This window comes from Rattus rattus, chromosome 11 (genome assembly GCF_011064425.1).
Source record: "Rattus rattus isolate New Zealand chromosome 11, Rrattus_CSIRO_v1, whole genome shotgun sequence".
In the NCBI taxonomy this organism is placed as follows: domain Eukaryota; kingdom Metazoa; phylum Chordata; class Mammalia; order Rodentia; family Muridae; genus Rattus; species Rattus rattus.
In genome coordinates, this window is record NC_046164.1 from 93870445 (window position 1) to 93888749 (window position 18305).

The window sequence follows — 18305 nt, forward strand, 5'->3', positions numbered from 1 at the left end:
GGGGAGAAAATGCTGCAAGGGAACAAAAAACTCGAGGGCCAAAAGCGGGAGGACGTTGTTGGCTGCAAGGTTAATTTGCCGTCAATGTGCTCCCCCACTGATTTGCCACTCTCTCTCTGGTGCTTAGGAAACTGTGGGAATTCACAGCCTGACTGACTTGTCTGTTATGCTGGGATTCATAACTAATATGCCAGGATGATGCTCTTAGCTTGGGCTAACCCAGAAAAGGTAATGTGTAGGCTAGGCTGGCCAATTTATCACAACTCTCAGGCGCTTCCATGGCCGTACATTACTGTGGGTGCTGGGAATTCAAAGATCAAGCCATTACCCTTAAAGCCAATTCGTTAACAGGGAAGAGAGACATCGCACAGAAGACCAGAAGACAGACATGGGTAAGGCTCATGGAGGAACACGAAGAAGGCCACAGACTGTGACTATGAGCTATGGTTTGTGCGAGTAGGAGCTAAGAAAAGGTACAGTCCTCGGGTTTTCAGAAAACAGCCTGATTAGAGGTGACTCAAAGTCTGCACTGTAGGGGAGATAGATGGGCAGGTGAGGGGCTATGAGAGGGAGTGGGAGACCGGCCTGAGAAGCCGACAGGAGGGCTGGGGCTGGGGCATGGCGGGTGTATGCCCAGCTGGATGGCAGGGAGGTTAATCATAAGACCCCTTGAGATCGCTACTAAAACCGGGAGTGGATGGCCGCCATGGGAAGGAATGGCTGTGCTGTGGTCAAGATGTGCTACGGAGAATGGGGAAGCAGAGAGATCCGCTTTTTGTTTTTTAATGTTTTTAGGCCCGGAGAGATTGCTCAGTAGTTAAGAGCACTTATTTCTACAGAGGGTCTAGGTTCAATTCTCAGCAAACCCCAGTTCCGAGGTATCCAATACCCTCTGATGTCTGTGGGCAGTAAATGTGCATGGTGCCCACACAAAACACTCACATGCAAGTAATATAAATAAATAAATAAATATGCAATTTAAAATTCTTGTAAGAGACAGGGTCTCACTATGTTGCGTACGATGGCCATACACCAAATGGTTGAACTCATCGAAGACCTCCCCATGCTATCCCGAAGCCTCAACAGGATAAGAGCCGGGCTGACTGAAAAGACCAGACACTAAAGCAACTGTGGCAGGAACCTAAGGTTCATAGGGTTGGCGACGTGTTCTTTATTGAGCTGCGAGCCTCATCGGATCTTAAGCAAAATCACTTCCTTGGTGGACCGGATGAAGCTGCCCCAGAAACGGCATGTCTCGGCAACTGTAGGACCCAACGAGATGGAGCACACACATGGAGGCCAGAGGTCCTGAAACAGGACGCTGGTCATGGCCCTAAATTCCAATAAACACAACCTGGGAGACTCTTTCAAACAGCAACGGCCTCTTTTGCAATTTTTTATCTTGCTCCTCCAATTCTTGCCAATATTCTTTCATCCTGGCCTTTTCGCTCCTTCTAGAATCAGATAAAGAGAACGGCATTTTAAAAGGTCAGCTACGGAAGCTCTATTAGGACATTCACTTCAGAAGTCAAATCAGGAAATGAGAGCACAGTTCAGGCCAGTTCCTTTTCTAGACTGACAGAATTCTCCTACGTCCAGAATAAAAAGCCAGGCCTTGAAGGCACACATTGTTCTGTTCTAGGAACCGTCTGGGCATTTGGATTTCAAAAGTTGTCAAGGCAAAAAGACTTCAAACTTGCCTGAAAAGTGTTTTATATAGAAATGTGCAAAAGCAAGAAAGTCTGGTCCAAATAGTTACCTTAAAAATATCCTTTCAAATACAAGACCCTGAAACTGGGCAGTGCTTTTAGTCCCAAAACTCTGAGGCAGAAGCAGGCAGATCTTCTAGTTCCAGGCCAGCCTGGCCTACAGAGCTATTTCTAGGGCAGCCCAGGGTACACAGAGAAACCTTCTCAAAATAAATAAATAAATAAATAAATAAATAAATAAATAAATAAATAAATAAATAAAATAAAAAATAAAAATAAAAAGACCCCACGTTTCTTCTTTGCCTAAATGAGATCACATAACGGGCAACATTAATTAAGTGGGAGCAGGAAAGCAAGACAGTGGGGCTCATGAGCGTTTAGCAACAGAAGAGAGAAGCCAAAATGCTGGTCGTTGCTGTCTTCCTCTTTGGACCAGGCCCCACAAGGAATTACACCACACTGTGCTTCTCTGGGTAAGCTATACTAAAAGCAGCCGAGACAAGAGAGTATCCCTGGTATAGAAAGTAATTATACGTAATGATAATTACGCTTACTCTGAGTAAGTTGGCATTAACTTCCTACAGGTAAACACTGTATTCCTAAAGGAATGTTTTGCACAAGTTCATCAAACTAGGCTGTATTAGTGGGCTAATACCACACTGTAAGAAATACTCAGTGTTAAAAGCAGATACATGTATTTGGATCTTAGAGGCTAGTAAGTCATATTACTTACCCAGCTTTGGAGGAGAGCTTCTCTTGCGTAAGCATGACCATTTTTATGTGCAATGTTTGGAATGCTGGTTTTCAAACTCTGCGCTATAGAATTCTAGTAATGTTCTGCAGAGGAGTGTAGGTGTCCTGTGGATGCTATTAGCTTTCACAGGGAACAGTCATGAGGGGCAGCATGTACCCAGGATGCAGCCACTCAAACCGTTGTATTTGGTACAAACTTAAAACAGAGCTCCCTGACTTGTTTGTTAATTGAAAAAAAAAATATTCTCTGGGCTAATAAGGCCAGATCAGTGTCCAAGGTCCAGGCTTTGATCCTCACATCCCCAGCACCAGATATACAATGTATGTATATACAATGAGTATATATGTATATATAATGCATTATGCACATGCATGTATATATGACAAATATTTAAAAGATTTATAAATAAGAACACACTTATAAGAAGGTTTTGTGCTGGTTTTAAAGCAGTTATTTTTTTTTTTTTTTTCTTTTTCTTTTTTTTTTTTTTTTTCGGAGCTGGGGACCGAATCCAGGGCTTTTCGCTTGCTAGGCAAGCCCTCTACCACCGAGCTAAATCCCCAACCCTTTAAAGCAGTTATTAACTATGGCCATAACAGAAAATGCTTCTGGTCCACATGGTCTCATGGTTCTCACTCTGGAGGTGAGCATATACACTGACTGTTATCATAAGATGTGTATGTGTGGATATATGTGTGTAACAATTGAGGAGAAACAGCCAAAGATTATTTAAATCCATAAATTAAGATACCATAGTATTTTCATTTCTAGGTATCCATAGTTACATGGAAAGGGAAAGGAAAGGAAAGGAAAGGAGAAGGAGAGGAGAGGAGAGGAGAGGAGAGGAGAGGGGGGGAAGGGAATACAAAAAAAAGGGGGGGAGGGAAGGGAAGGGAAGGGAAGGGAAGGGGAACGGAACGGAACGGAAAGGAAAGGAAAGGAAAGGAAAGGAAAGGAAAGGAAAGGAAAGGAAAGGAAAGGAAAGGAAAGGAAAGGGAAGGAGTTTGACAGCTGCTGTTGGAGTCTCCAGGCTCCTCCGTGGTACCTGAGATCGGTTACCCTGGATTTAACTAGCTGAGACAAGCTCTGCTGTGAGCCGTAAGCCTTAACCCGGGTTGCCAGGAGTTTCTGTAAGTCTCTCATTCTTTGCTTCTGTTTAGTTAGGATCCGATTTCTCTCTTCTTCCAACATTTTCTTTTCCTCAAGGGATTTCCTGAGGGCAACAAACTAAGGCTTAATTCACTTTAAGCCAAGGAGGAAGTTGTCCGGCAAAGATTTAACATGGGATCATTCAAAGGCCAGAAAAAAAAAAAAAAAAAAAAGGCCACCTTTTGACCAAAATCGTAATTGTGACATTGGAAATCCGAGTAAAACTGATGCTGTTTCGCTACCTTCCCCAAGGAAACACAGAAATCACATTTGTTTCTTAGAAGAACATTCTTAGCAAACGGTTCTCCACCATGTCATACAATACCTTGCAGATAATTTAGTAAATTCAGATTTATCAAGCCAAAACCCACAGGGCTTCTTCCTATGCCAGTTCAGCAACCATGTGACCAGGAGCGCCCATCCCAGTGCCTTACCTGATGGCTTGCTCGCGCCCTCGGGAAGACGCGGTGGGCATCGGAGGGCTGTATTCAGAAGGCCTGGCGTTGGCGTGCGCGCTTCTTCTGGGGGATTTATGCCTAGGAGACGGATTAGGCCTGCGTATTTCTTTCAGAATTTCCTCACCCATTCGGACGTTTGCCAAGATTTTCTGTCTTTTATTAGGGTCACATAAGGATTCGTAAAGACAACACTGGTCACAAAGCACCGGGCAGTTCCGAAAGCTATGTTCAGAGGGTTCCTTCCATTTCTCCAAGCGTTGGTCACCGGGGCTCAGGCGCCTATGCCTGTGTTTACCCCTTGGCATTGCAGGACTTCTGGGGTCCCTGAAAGCTCTGTAAGCGGAGTGACTGGGCCCAGGCGAACTGTGCAGCACATCTCTGGCCTTTGGCTGCGTCCTGCTGTCCCCATAGAGCTCTTCCCTCTTTGGCTTGACATTCGCAGGTGGTCTGTAAATAAAACGAGGCACAGGCCTGGCTTTAAACTGCTTCGATTTCCTCCTAGCCCTCAAAAGTTCTCTCAGCTTCCTCTCACGGATTGCTTGCTTCTGCTCCTCCCTCGCAATGAACTTAAAGGGCTTCTGGGAGGCCAGGAGTGCGGCTTTGCTCCTCTCCCGGGTCTTCTTCCGACGCTCCTCGTTCTGCTTGACTAGATCCTCATAAAGGGGAAGGAGCAGGCGGGAAGGAACTGGATTGGCTCGGAATTTCTTCTTACACTCTGCATCGTCCTCATTCCTCTTGAGCATCTTCTCCCTGGTTTCCTGAGCATCCGAGGCCTTCTCTCTCCGCTTCTGCTCTCTTACCGTCATTTCAAAGGGCGCCGGCACTGTAATCCTGGGCGTCCAGGCTTTAGGTTTCTTCCTGTTTTTCTTAGCTGTTTGGAGGTCAGAGTCATACTGAGTATAATAATCTTCAACAGAAAAGTCGTTCCACATGTTGTTTATGAGCTCCTTGGCATAGGACCTTGTTCCAATTTCCCCAGGAGTCTTTTTCTCTAGGTCGGGCAACTCATCAGTAGTTGTGGACAAGGAGGACGACCCGTCTAGGTCAGGCTCTGAAAGCGAGGTCGCCGACAAGGCAGGATGTGAGCGGCGCTTTTCCGATGCAGAACTAGGGAAGAAGAAGAATTAGGGCACACTTCCAATTTTATGTGGCCAAATGTTAGAGTTACTGTAACTGCCGATGTTCTAAGATTAAGGTATAGTCAGCTAGAAGACAGCAGCACAGGGTTGTGACAATGTCGTTTTTCTTTGGAATAGAGCTGAGAGAGGACTGGATTATCTAACACGCTCTCGCTTTTCCGAGAAGGAACTTGAGTCAGCTGCTCCTTGTGTCTTACTGTAATCATGCCTCTGTGTTTCCAGAGTCACCTTCCTGACCATGTCTGACCATGTTACTGCTACCTAACATTTCCCTCTTCTTTGCTGTGAAGTCTGACCTACCTGTCAATCAGAACTGGCGCCCCCGCTTACCCAGCAGCCTTACCCCTCCCTAACCTAGTCATCGTTGTTGAAGTCTTCTAGAAGACTGTTGTCTCAGTCCATTTAGTTGGGATGGACGACTTGGTCATTTTATAAACTATGCATATGTTGTCATTGTAAGGGATGTTTATAAACACGGTGCTGAACAGGGAGGGAACTAAATATGGGGCTTAGACTCGGGGATTTATTTCCTTTTCTCTGTCCTTTCGCTCTTAGATAAAGGGAAGAGGGGTTGAAAAGAAAAAGGGGATATAGACATATTATAAGAATTTGACAAATAGGGCTAGATTGTTTAATATACTCTTAAAACAAAAAACAAAAAAATTTTATAGCCATAATCTTACATTGGTACAGAATTCCTAATAATAATAATAATAATAATAATAATAATGCAAGGCTATGTTGTGTATATTGGTACAAAATTTAAGCTTAATTTTGGCACAACATAATATATTATGTTTTCAACTCTTAGATAGGCACTGTGCCTATGCAACTCATTTAAAAATGCAATTACATTTATAATGTCCAGTCCATTTGCATTCGGCAACTTAGATGCCAGTGGCCAATGGCTAGGCAGAAAGAAAGAGATGGGACTTCCAGGTTCCCACAGGTGAGGAGAGAGGAGAGGGCAGGAAGAGGAGATGGGGAGCCTTGGGAGAGCGAGACAGAGCAGGCTCGGAGCTGTAGGGGCGTCCACAAAATGTAGGTGGAAAAGGAAAGTGGTCCACAGAAAGACAGCAAGGCCAATGGGCTTCACTGAGGCTGAGGGCAGATTTAGAGAGGGTGAGCTAGGAGTGAAGGGAAGGGCATGGTAGCCGCAGAAAGCTGGACTACATAGAGTACAAGATCATCTTTCAAAATTGGGGCAGCCTAAATATTTTGATGCATATCTGTAAGCCTGAGTAAAGCAGAGAGACACGGATGGGAGGGCTGGAGACATGGCTCAGAGGATAAGAATACTGGCTGCCCTTCCAGGGACACAGGCTTCATTCCCGGCACCCACATGGCAGCTCACAGGTCTCTATGGACACCAGGTGGACAAGTCATGTAGACATACATGCAGGCGAAATGCATTAAAAAATTACAATAAAAAAAAAAAACAGATGGCCACCAAATGACGCTCAAAGCAAGAGGGAACCTAGTGAAATGATGCCAGTAAACACTGTGAATAAAATCCCACCTTTATATATCGTTAATACTAGGAAGGGCTATTCAGAAGCTGGTACTGTGGGTGCTTTCCCCCATATGTCGTCCAAGCATTTATCTTAGTTCAGTTCACAATGACGGTGACGACCATCTCTAGAAGAGACTTACCTATAAGAATCATCCCCAACGAGTGCTGCCTGGATGTCCTTCATAGTTAGCTTGTCCTGGTACATTTTCTCTAATTTTACCATGGCCTCTGCATGGGCAGCCCTCAGGTCTTTGAGTTTCCTGAAGTACTCTTCATCAGAGTGGTAAATATCAGAGAAGTTCATAGTGTTCTCCAATGTCACCTCTTTGTCCTTCCCAGGAGAGCTGTGATAGCCTGCCTAATAGAAAGAGAATCCTGTTGTCTGCCATTTGAAAGTAAGTAACAAATTGACCCTGACCCAAAAGCTGACTCTTGCAGAAGTCTCGCCATGTAGCCCAGGCTGGCCTCAAACTCCGTATGTACACCAGGCTAGCTCTGAACTAGTGATCGGCCTGCCTCTGCCTCCTGATCCCTGGAATCAAAGGCGGGCGCCACCATGACTGACTTCTCCATGCATTTAATAATGGTCGGTTGGGCTCCTAGATACCTGACAGAAAATAGTCATGTGATGCCGCTACTGCGGAAGGCAGAGTGGAACTCGGCGGCTACAAGGATTTCTACAGGAAGCCTCTTCTGAGTCGCGCAGGTTTTGGCTGAGAGGTGAGCAGCTGCTGCCCCTGTGCCCAGAGCCAGCTCCTGAGGGACTCCTGCCTCAGGGCTCCAAGGGTGTGCAGTGGGTGGGGCAGGAATGGGGCCCAGGGACAAAGTTCTCCGTGGCTCTCCAGGGAGCCCAGCGGGATGATCTTGGAGGGGAAAGGGATACAGGAGAGGGCAGAGGAGAGTCACCGCTGTGAGCAGCAAGGAGAGTGACACCAATGACACCACAGGTGGCAAACACTTTGTGCATGAAGAGAGCATGGAGTGCTGTGTGGCTGGAGACTCCACACATGACCCGACTGGAGCTTCTGATTGCCCCCCCCCCCACCAACTACCCATGGTTCCCTTCTTTTAACTGAGTCAACTAAGGAGAGAAAAACCTCACTTTCTAGAGCTGGAGAAGTGGCTAAGTTGCTCAGGTGTTTGCTATACAAGCATAAAAAGCTAAGTTCAGTTCCTAGAAACCGTGTTTTTAAAAAAGCCAGATGGATAGGGAGAGGGCAGTCCCTGAAGCCTAATCAGCGAGGCCTTTCCTGAAATAACAGCAAACAACAGCTCTGAAGAACGCCATAGCACAGAAGTTGTTCTCTGGCCTCTGTATGTGCGTGTACACACACACACACACACACACACACACAGACACACACAGACATACACACACATAGGTATATGCACCTAAACATACATATAACATGCCCCAAACCCCTCACTTTCTTTATAAATATAATTTTTAATGTTCCCAGTTGACAAATGTTATGTATAATATTATGCATAAAGGGCTGCCAACCGTGGTTTTAAATTTAGCCTACCACCTTGAACACACTCAAAACAAAACAATATATTCCCAAGTTGGACTCATAATACTATAATCTCAGAAAATAAGTCTGTTTAGCCTTTCCGATGGGAAATTCAGAAGTCTGTGGTCAATAGTAGTTCGGGCTAGAGAAGTATCTCAGTCATCAAGGATTTGCCTATCATGTACCAGGCTACGGGTTCATTGTGCACATCCACATCGGGAAGGAGGGGATGGATGGACAGACGTGTATTTTTAAACTATGTTCATACACGTATAAATGGGTGAGTGCAGGTGCCCATGGAGTCCCCGGGAGCTGGAATTATGGGTAGTTTTAAGTTGTCCAGTGTGGGTGCCGGCAACCAAATTCCAGTTCTCTGCAAGGGCACCGAGTGTTCCTAACCACTGTCTTAGGCTTTTGTTGCTCTTGGAAGAAGACTCTTCTGGTGTTGTCCCACTTGGGATAACTTCAAGAAAACAATTTTTCTTCAAGAGAACTGATATGTATAAATTTAGCAACTCAGAGGACCGAAGAACTATTTCATGTATGTCACACGAGGCACTTAGGAGAAATATTGTTTTGCTGCTTTTACAGAGGACCCAGGTTCAGTTCCCAGCATGTATACAGTGGTTCACAACCAAACATAATCCCAGCTCCAGAGGGTCCAGCACCCTCTTCTGGCCTCCGTGGGTACTGCACACGCATGACCCACAAAGACACCCTGCCTCCCAATAAATATACATAAACCTAAAAAAAAAAAAAAAAAAAAAAATTGATGGGTCACCCACCCCTAATCCCAGCCCTTGGGAGGCAGAAGCTGGCAGATCGCTGAGTTCCAGGCCAACCTGGTGTACAGAATGAGTTCCTGGACAGCCAAGGTTACACAGAGTAACCCAATCTTGAAAACAAACAAACAAGCAAACAGACAGACAAACAAAATAATGAGCAGAGTCCCCTGAGCTCCCTGCATTTGATTGCTTTGTCTCTCAAGGATGCTGACGACCCAGAAGTCTGCGTAGTCTGCCCAAGACAGCTGCTCACCCCTCACTCAAATGCCACCTCAAGAGTCTTTGTTGACTATCCTCTGTGAAATGGCAACTCCCAGAGTACCGTGAGTCCTTCTTCTCTGCTTTCCTTTCCAGAACTGTTCAGCCACCAACCATCCACCCAAGGCGGCCCCATGCCTGCCCCGACTGGAGAGTCAGCTTACAAAGGCAAGCACTTGTTTGCTCTGTGCTTTTGTGTTCCTAGCGCCTAGAAAAGTGCCTGACCGAGAAAACACGTCCAGTAAATATCTGCGGTGTGGAAGGCCGTATAGCTAGAAATATGTAAGTTCCCACCAAAGGAAAATGGCAGGCATTTCCTTTGCAAAGGTTGAACCATATGAGGAACCAGGTCACTGAAGGGCTGCTGTGGGCTTCCTGGGTGTTAAGGAAAAGGCCTACAATCCAACGTAAATGAAAAAATCTACAAACCAGGCTGCGAACCTGCCAGTGTTTTATATTTATATGTCCTCTGGTTAAAGTAGGGAGCCATTTTCAGACAGAACATCCCTGGGCTCATTCATTCTCCCAGAAAATCTTTTCAACGGTCCTACCTCCGTCATCCACACTGAAACCAGCAAGTGTCTGACCTGGAAGAACTGTGAAAGGAAGGCGCATCATGAGGAGAGCGTGAGGAGCCTGCCTAGTCCACTGTTAACACAAGCAACACTTCTCCAATAGGCCCTCCTAGTTTGTTTGTATTTTAACCTAAAACAGACGAGTGGCCAGGGAATTACTCCCACTTCCCTCACCTTTGCCCTCTGCCCCAGGACTGTCTGCTTTGCAAAACCCCACGAGTGCATGCAATGCCATTATTTTCCTCCTCCTTGATAGTGAGCTTTTCGTGTTCTAAGTGCCACCACGGAAAAGGCTAATCTTCCTGAGAGTGGCTTGACCCATTTACGGCTGTGTCAGTCCTCCCAGCACCGGAGGCTTAACTGGTGTCAGCACCTTAAGAACTGTCTGTGTTGTCGTCAACGGAGTGTATCTGACGTTCTGGAATTTTTATTAATTTATCTTCTTTTCAGTGCTGACCCTGGCTATAATTCCAGCACTCAGAAAGCAGAGACAGAAGGACCCTGAGTTCAAGGTCAGACTGAGCTACGTAGCCAGTCTGAGGCCAGCACATGCTACATGAGATCCTCTGGGCCAGGCACGGTAGAACACGTCTTTAATGATAACATTTGGGAGGCAGAGGTTGGCAGATCTCTTTGGAGCCAGCCTCCTCTACATAATTCCTCTTCTCCACGCGCTCCAAGCCAGGCAGGGTTACACAGTGAGACCCTGACTCCAAAGAAGAAAAGAAGGACCAGGAAGCAGAGGAAGAGGAAGAAAGGAAGGAAGGAAGGAAGGAGGGAAGGAAGGAGGGGAGGAAGGGAGGAAGAGTGAGTTCCCACAATGTTTAATGACATATGTGTACCTCAGCCTCCCAAGTACTGAGACTACGCTATGGGCGTTGGGCCCAGACAATGTTTGAGATTGATTGATTGATTGATTTTGTGGATGAGGCTGTCTAGGCTGGTCTGGAACTCTCCACGTGGTTAGGGTGGTCTCAAGCTCACAGGTCTAACTCCACTTTCTAATGCTCTACCATTAGATATTTGAAAAGGAGAAGATGCTCAGTGGTCGTCACCATGGCTGATGTGGAGCTTTCGAAAACAGCAGACAGCATTCTGTAACTATCAACACTCAGTTAGACCCGGCCTGCTCACCACCAGTGCACCACTGGGAGATGACTCCACTACCCCAGCAGCTATGCCTTCCCTGCCATCTTCCCACGAAGCGACTGTTCTCACTGCCCTTCCATTTCTTCAGGAAAATAGAAACCACCAGAGGACCACTCGCCCTTCTCTCCACCTACAGAACTCCCCTATGGGGACACACCCTCTCTTCTTCATTTTTAGGGAACTGATGTGAAGCACTTGCCTTCTCACCTCACTGCTTCTCTCAGTGAATGTGGGACCCTCTGGGCCTTGTTCCAGGCCTCCTACTATGGTGGCTAATCCTTAATCTCTTTTGATGTCTCTATTAAATGTTGAGGTTCTCTCTGTCTCTGTCTCTGTGTGTCTGTGTGTGCCTGTGTGCCTGTGTGTGCCTGTGTGTGTGTGCCTATGTGTGTGTGCCTATGTGTGTGTGCCTGTGTGTGTGTGTGTGTATGTGCCTGTGTGTGTGTGTGTGTGTGTGTGTGTGTGTGTGTGTGCACCAGAGGTCAATGACAGGCTTTTTCTCCCCTCGGTGACACAGATACAGGCTGGATTAGACCGGATTAGAAGTGGATAAAGGCAGGTTTATTAGGGGGCAGCTCTTGGGTGGGTTCACCGATCTCACAGGTGGAGGTCGGTGACGTCACATCCAGGCTAAAGCAAGGGGGTTTTCCAGAGCTTTGTGAGGAGTGAAGATCTGCTGGCTAGGAGCTGGGATGGTTGGTGTGCACGTGTGCTCAGAATCTGAGCCCCACCCCCTCCCGAGGCTCTCTTGGGCAGGTTGTCTGGAATTCGGAGAGGAGTGATGACGTGTTAGCCTGAGTTTTCCCCCAGGTGGGTGGGGCTGGGGAAAGGAGTTTCCCAGCCTGTGCAGGGGTGAGCAGCAGTTGCAGCCTAACATCCGATCTCGGGTGAATTCCCTAGTCACTCTCCATCTTATTTTTTGAGATGGGGCTTTCGGCAAATTCCAGGAATCTGCCTGTTTCTTCCTCCCACAGCACTGGGATTATACACAAAAGCCAACTCACCAGGTGTGTATGTGGGTGTTGGAAACCAAACTCCACTTATAACACAAATCTTCAGTGAGCAGGGCACTTTGGAACCTAAGCACAACTATACAAAGGACAGACCTTTCTGCCAGAGTATACGTCAGTTTCCAAGTGAACTGTTCAAGCTGGCAGTTATAATTACTAATTTATGTAAACTCTCTAGAAATGACACCCATTCTCTCCTCTGGTTCTTATTAACAGAAGATGGGGGCGATTATAGTCCTTTTACAGACAGAGAAACAGAAGTCATGTCCTACAATCACCCAGCGAGTAGCAGACAATGGCTTCTGATCCAGGATCCAACTCCTTCCCTCCACCCCAGCGTTCTGCCTTCTGTAACCTTTGATAGATTGTGTTGAATGGCAGCCTTATCAGGTATAAACCAGTCCTAGGATTCTGATGGTTTGGGCCTCTGTCTACTTTACATAACCTTGAAAAAGCTGCTACAGGCCAGCCACGGTGCCTAAATCCCAGTATTGGGAAGATGGAGCGCAGAAGGGTCAGGAGTTTAACAGCAAATTTGAGGCAATCCTGAACCAAAGGAGACCCTGTCTAAAATAAAACAAAAACCAAGTTTGTAGCTGTTAGTACAGCACTTGCCTAAAGCACAAACCCTTCATCCCACCCCCAGCACTGCTAAGAAACCAAGTGGCAGGGGTTAGGGTGGACACACACACACACACACACACACACACACATGTGCACGTGGACACACACACACACAGACATGCTCCTTCCTGGTGCTTTACACCAGCAGAGTGCTAGACTTTTTAAATGAATAAAAGCTGGGCATTTTACTATGCACCTTTAAACCAAGCACTCAGGAGGCAGAAGCAGGCAGAGCTCTGTGAGTTTGAGTTCCAGGACAGCCATGGCTATGTCTCAAGAGACAGACAAACTAAAAAGGATTCTGCGATGGCTTAAGAGCACTTGCTGCTCTTGCAGGGCACCTAGGCTTGATTCCCAGCCCCCATCACAACGGTCAGGAACTCCCAGGAACTCACACTGCGCACATTCATACACATAAATCTAAAAACAAACAAATGAAATGAATAGAACGGATAGAGCCCTGGTTGCCCTTCCAAGTTCCTGAGTTCAATTCCCAGCAACCACATGGTGGCTCACAACTATCTGTAATGGGATCTGATGCCCTCCTCTGGTGTGTCTGAAGACAGCGACAGTGTACTCATATGTATAAAATAAATAAACCATAATCCATATATATACATATATATACATATATATACATATATATATATATATGTATATATATATATGGAAAAGAAGTAGAGAGGATAGAGGAAGACTGTGCTCTCCTGCTAGAAACGCATCTAGGACATAATACTGAAAATGTTTTGCGAAAAGACCTCACTGCACCCGTATGGCCCCTTTAGTAAACTTTGGGATTTCGGGGATTTATCCGGATGTTTCTCTATATCTATGGAGCATCTGTCCACTGAACTTCAAACAGGCTCTCCTAAAGGACTGCTAAAATCCACTACTAACCAAAACCGATAAGATACACTTGTCAGTCCAACTTATCATCTGAGGTTTTGTGAAAACTATAGATAGGCACATCAGTTTTCCTCAAGGGAAAAAACAAAAATTAAAAATAGAAAAAAAGAAAAAAATATTCTTCAAAGAACTGAAGAATATTTATTCTCACGATATGCTGGAGAATAAATAAGAAGTAGAATTCTGTTCTGTGCACACTCTAGAAATAGCTATAAAAAATGCTCTCCAAGAAAGTTTTGCATTAGTCTTTAGTTGGAGCAGAGAGCAGGAAGGGTCTGCAGAGGACACCGCATTTCCACCCGTCCCTGCTGGTGAGGACCGGGACAGCCCCCAGACCCCGCCGGGCTCCCACATTACCAACGCCCGTATCTGCCACATCCTTTTCTTCTGTTTCTCCTCCACGGCCGCCGCCAACGCCGCTGCTACCAAGGACTATAAGGGGTCTTCGCGTTCGTACTGGGAGGCCCTTGCTCCTGTGATGGGATTTGCTGGCAGGTGGAGGTTGGCAGCAGCCGGTCTGATAGCCTAGTGCGGCGAAGCCACTGCCCCGCCTCCGAGCCCGAGCGCCCGCGCCGGCCCGAGGCGGGTGAGCTGGCGCCGCCGCCTCGCTCGCAGATCCTGGCTGGGGAGAGCGGTTACTAGGGGCGCGGTTACTAGGGACGCTACAGGAGGTGGCGAAGGACCTTAACGCACGCAACGTCCTTTCTCACTGTCACAAATGCGAGCCCTGAGTCCAGCTAACGTCTAATGATGGTTTCTGATACAATCCTGCGGTTTAACGGGGCATTCTAGAAGCATAACTATCCGAAGCTACACTAATGACTACCACAGTAAGCTAAAGTAAAACGCAATCTCCAAGAGAGTTGCTCAATGGAATCTCATCAGCACCGGGACAATTACTGATTCTCTTGAATGACACCCAGATCCGCGGCTAGGGACTGAGCTTTTCTCTGGTTTCTAGCTTTATTTCGGTCTATCTGAACGAGGACTTCTCGCGGTATACGCAGAAAGCGGGTTTTTATTAACTGGATCAACATATTAGAGCACAGAGGAACAGGAAAGAACGGGCGTTGGGTGACCAGCCCAAGAAAAGGACAGGCAATGCAGCGTGCTATTCAACATGGCGGAGAACGCAGTTCATCTCTAATTGACAAGAATTTCACGAGTTGACCAATCAGAGGGAGAATACTTATTTGTCCCGCCCTCCTTTTTCTCGACTGACCAGTAAGATGCTAGACATAGGAAATGCCTGTCCCTCGGACCAGTGAGTGATGGGGTAGCTTGTCTTGGGGTTCTGCAGCTAGCTTAGCCGCAGGCTCGGAGGGGGCGAGAGCCCACAGGAACCACACCCTCCCAGCTCAACCCCACCAGCCTCCTGATCGATCTTAGGTTTTTGGCCGCTTCGGATGGTCTTTCAGTGAAGTCTCAGCCACCTGGAACGTAACACTACTTAGAAGTAGCGCCCCTGCCCCCACCATAAGGTTCCAGTAGTTTCCACATTATGCGGCACGCCTTCCACTGAACCTGTTTCTGACGCAGTTGCTACCAGCCCTTCCTTGCTCGCCCCTGCGAGGTCTCCATCACCTCACCTACCCTGCCTCCTCTGGTTTGGCTGAGCTTGCCTCTTGCAGGAACTGATGGATACTGGTTGGTTCCGAAAAGCTAGAGGTGGGGAGGGATCCATAGCCGTCGGAATGACAGCTAGTTCTGTGACGGGATTTGGTGTAAGCCAACTCAAAAACAAGACTTGTCTACAGACTGAAGCCCTGTAAGCTGATGGTTTTAGGATCATGAAATAGTAAATAATGGGTATGAAGGACATCAGTGTCCTTCAGTACAGCGAATAGAAAACTTTCGGCCGACAGTATTCTAAATTTGCAGACATCGAGTAACAGCTAAATAGAGGGAGGGGAACAGAAATGGGCAGATCTGAAAGGGTCCATGGCTTTAGCTCCCTTTGATGAGGCAGGGTAGATTTCTCAGGAGCTCGCAGGCTTTACCATGAGCACTTGAAAGAGATTTGAGGCCCTGGCATATTTTATGCTCCAAAGCACAGTTTGACACGTTTTAGTGAATGTGTGAGAAATGCTCATCTCCTTTGTCATCTCCTCAGGGGTAGAGTTCTACTGCACGTAGTTCAATGAGGCTAAAATACAAAATGCATGCCCACAACTAGAAATGGGTAATCTAGTGAACAGATCAACGGCTTGTTTTGCAGAGCTCTCTGCTACCGCCATGGCGGGGAGAGCAACATTGGAGGGAGGAGCTCAGGAGCCAGTGCTGGTTCACTCTGGGAGTCAGACACTAGATTTTTTTAGACATATTTAAGTACAGCACAATTCAGCAAAATTCTCCCATGTATATAATAAAGTTTAAGATGTGACTACATCAAATCTCTGTAAAGTACACATGGCACCTTCCATGAAGATGGGCTCTATAGATTGATCCTCTGGGGGAGGAGCCAGTGTGCTCCTGGCCACATGGTGCAAAGGTCACCAAGCTGAATCACCCATGTCCATCCCACCCTTCTGGGCAGAAAATAGGTTGTACATGTCTGCCTTTGAGGGAACAACCCTGGGTCTCATTCCTAGTTTCCCGAGTGCTTATCTGTGGCACCATGACCTCTGCCACTTTCTAAGAACCCCTCATAAATCTAAGTGCAGCTCTTCCACAACTCTGGTGCCCTGTTTTACATAGCACTGCTTAGCCTTTCTAACAGGTGCACACCTTTTCTGTTTTGCTAGGTTCCTTACAAACCGCTGACTTGTGTTAGGCCCCTAACCTTTGGGTGGTGATAGGTTCCTTACACAAGCTCCACATGTGACCTCCTACACAGGAACACTACCTGAGATCTCTTTCTGATTTTGCATACTGAGGCCACTTCATACACGTTTTGGAATTGACTGAATGGCAAATCTACTTGGAGGATATAGTCTGCACACCACTCCTTAAACTCTAAACACTTAGAAATCTTATGAATAGAGAACTGAGGAATACACTTAAATACACCTATCTTTCCAGCCCCTTTAAAGTACATCCTTGGGGTTGGGGATTTAGCTCAGTGGTAGAGTGCTTGCCTAGCAAGCGCAAGGCCCTGGGTTCAGTCCCCAGCTCCAAAAAAAAAGAAAAAAAAAAAAGTACATCCTTTTAAATTTGGCAGGGTAACATCTTTCAGCTTTAATAGAGCAGAGTCCCTTTGGGTGAGCTGACTTGTTATAATCCCTACAACGAAGTCGTTGTTAGGATTGTTAGCTATTGTGCTATAACCCCCTACATCAAATCCTAAGGTAGTGGTTTTCTAACACTGCAAATTCCACATAAGCAGTGGTTAGCAGAAGTCTGTCAAAACAGCTGCATATTCAGACAGACTTAAGTAGTAATGGATATCCCAGTATCCATTATTATGAACTGGAATATTATTTTGACCTAAATTTCTAAGATATACCATTCCAAGATATTCAATTGTTTTATAAATAATTGTATAGTTTATACAACTAAAATGAAAGAAAAACTAAATTCTGGATGATTCAAGTATCTTTATCTCAAGACCCTAGACTCAAACATTCATTTTTCTTAACTTCTTGGATTGTAATAGAGGTAATGAAGCACTGTATTATGCAGGCCAAAACATAGCTGACCGTAAAATCAGGCTTTTATTCCAAGGTGTGAAAATAAGTGATAAGTACCTATCAGGCTTTAAAAACTCATAGGTATGTAACTAGAATTAAGGTAGCTAATTTGAAATTTATAATCATGGTGAGACATGAGTGAAATATTTCACGTGTGAAGTATAGTGAGTGGTTGGCAATAAGAAGCTAAACCCATCTGACTGTAAAATGTGCCACATAGCATGGGCTTGTTTTGAACTGATAAAAGTCTCTACCACTGGGCCATCCTCTCAACCAGAATACTCATAGGAACCTCAACTAGCACTCCTCTGGAGAAGACTGATGGGCAATGACAGGCTTCTTTTGTATTACTTTAGAATCAGTTATTCTTTGAGGCTTTCTATGGGAAGGGGTACTTGTGTATGCAATGTCTCCCATGGCTCCAGGTGGTGACCAGGCCCAGTTGGTGGTAGTTTGGCTGGCTTATAAGATATGGCCTTCTGATGTCACTGGGGCAGGCAGGCTTTGAGAATGTCAAGACTGGCACCATTAGAGTTCAGTTTTGTGCTTGTGGTTCAAAATGCAAGCCCTCATCCTTCCAAGCCTCCTGGTTTGCCACCATGGATTCTTTCTTAACCCTTTGGAATTGTAAGCCCAAATAAATTCTTTCCGTAAGTTGTCCTGGTCATGGTGTTTTATCACAATAGAAAAGTAACACGGGGGTTGGGGATTTAGCTCAGTGGTAGAGCGCTTGCCTAGGAAGCGAAAGGGTTCGGTCCCCAGCTCCGGGGTGGGGGTGGGGGGAGGTATTTGTGATAAACACAAAGGAACTTTTTTTTTTTTTTTTTTTTTTTGGTTCTTTTTTCCGGAGCTGGGGACCGAACCCAGGGCCTTGCGCTTCCTAGGCAAGCGCCTACCACTGAGCTAAATCCCCAACCCCAACTTTTTTCTTTTTGAGACAGGGTCTCACTATGTATAACCCTGGCTGACCTGGAACCCACAGTAACCCACCTGCCTCTGCCACCTGAATGCTGGGATTAGAGGTGTGCACCACCACAGCCTATTAAAGCAAACCAAAATAAAAAACTTCCAACTAGGGGTCAAGACTCCTAACAAGTTGAGTTCATCCTGGACACCCACAAGGTGAAAGAAGA

General features: G+C 46.2%; 1 protein-coding gene across 1 annotated transcript; it reads right to left on the reverse strand.

The window, feature by feature from the left end:
- Positions 1–1126: 1126 nt before the first annotated feature.
- On the reverse strand, positions 1127–7080 carry Fam161a (FAM161 centrosomal protein A). The gene is made up of 3 exons (XM_032916924.1): positions 6863–7080; positions 4047–5177; positions 1127–1454 (listed from the first exon to the last, which is right to left on the reverse strand). Exons 1-3 carry the CDS (start codon positions 7024–7026, stop codon positions 1334–1336), a joined length of 1416 nt encoding a protein of 471 aa, XP_032772815.1. The 5' UTR covers positions 7027–7080; the 3' UTR covers positions 1127–1333.
- Positions 7081–18305: the final 11225 nt, after the last annotated feature.

Excerpts from the sequence above, each read along its gene's own strand:
- Fam161a (XM_032916924.1), bottom strand. The coding sequence starts at position 7,026 with ATGAACTTCTCTGATATTTACCACTCTGATGAAGAGTACTTCAGGAAA. Across the intron at positions 5,178-6,862 it reads GTTGGGGATGATTCTTATAG|TTCTGCATCGGAAAAGCGCC; the intron begins GTAAGTCTCTTC and ends CTTCTTCCCTAG. Across the intron at positions 1,455-4,046 it reads GGGCGCGAGCAAGCCATCAG|AAGGAGCGAAAAGGCCAGGA; the intron begins GTAAGGCACTGG and ends ATCTGATTCTAG.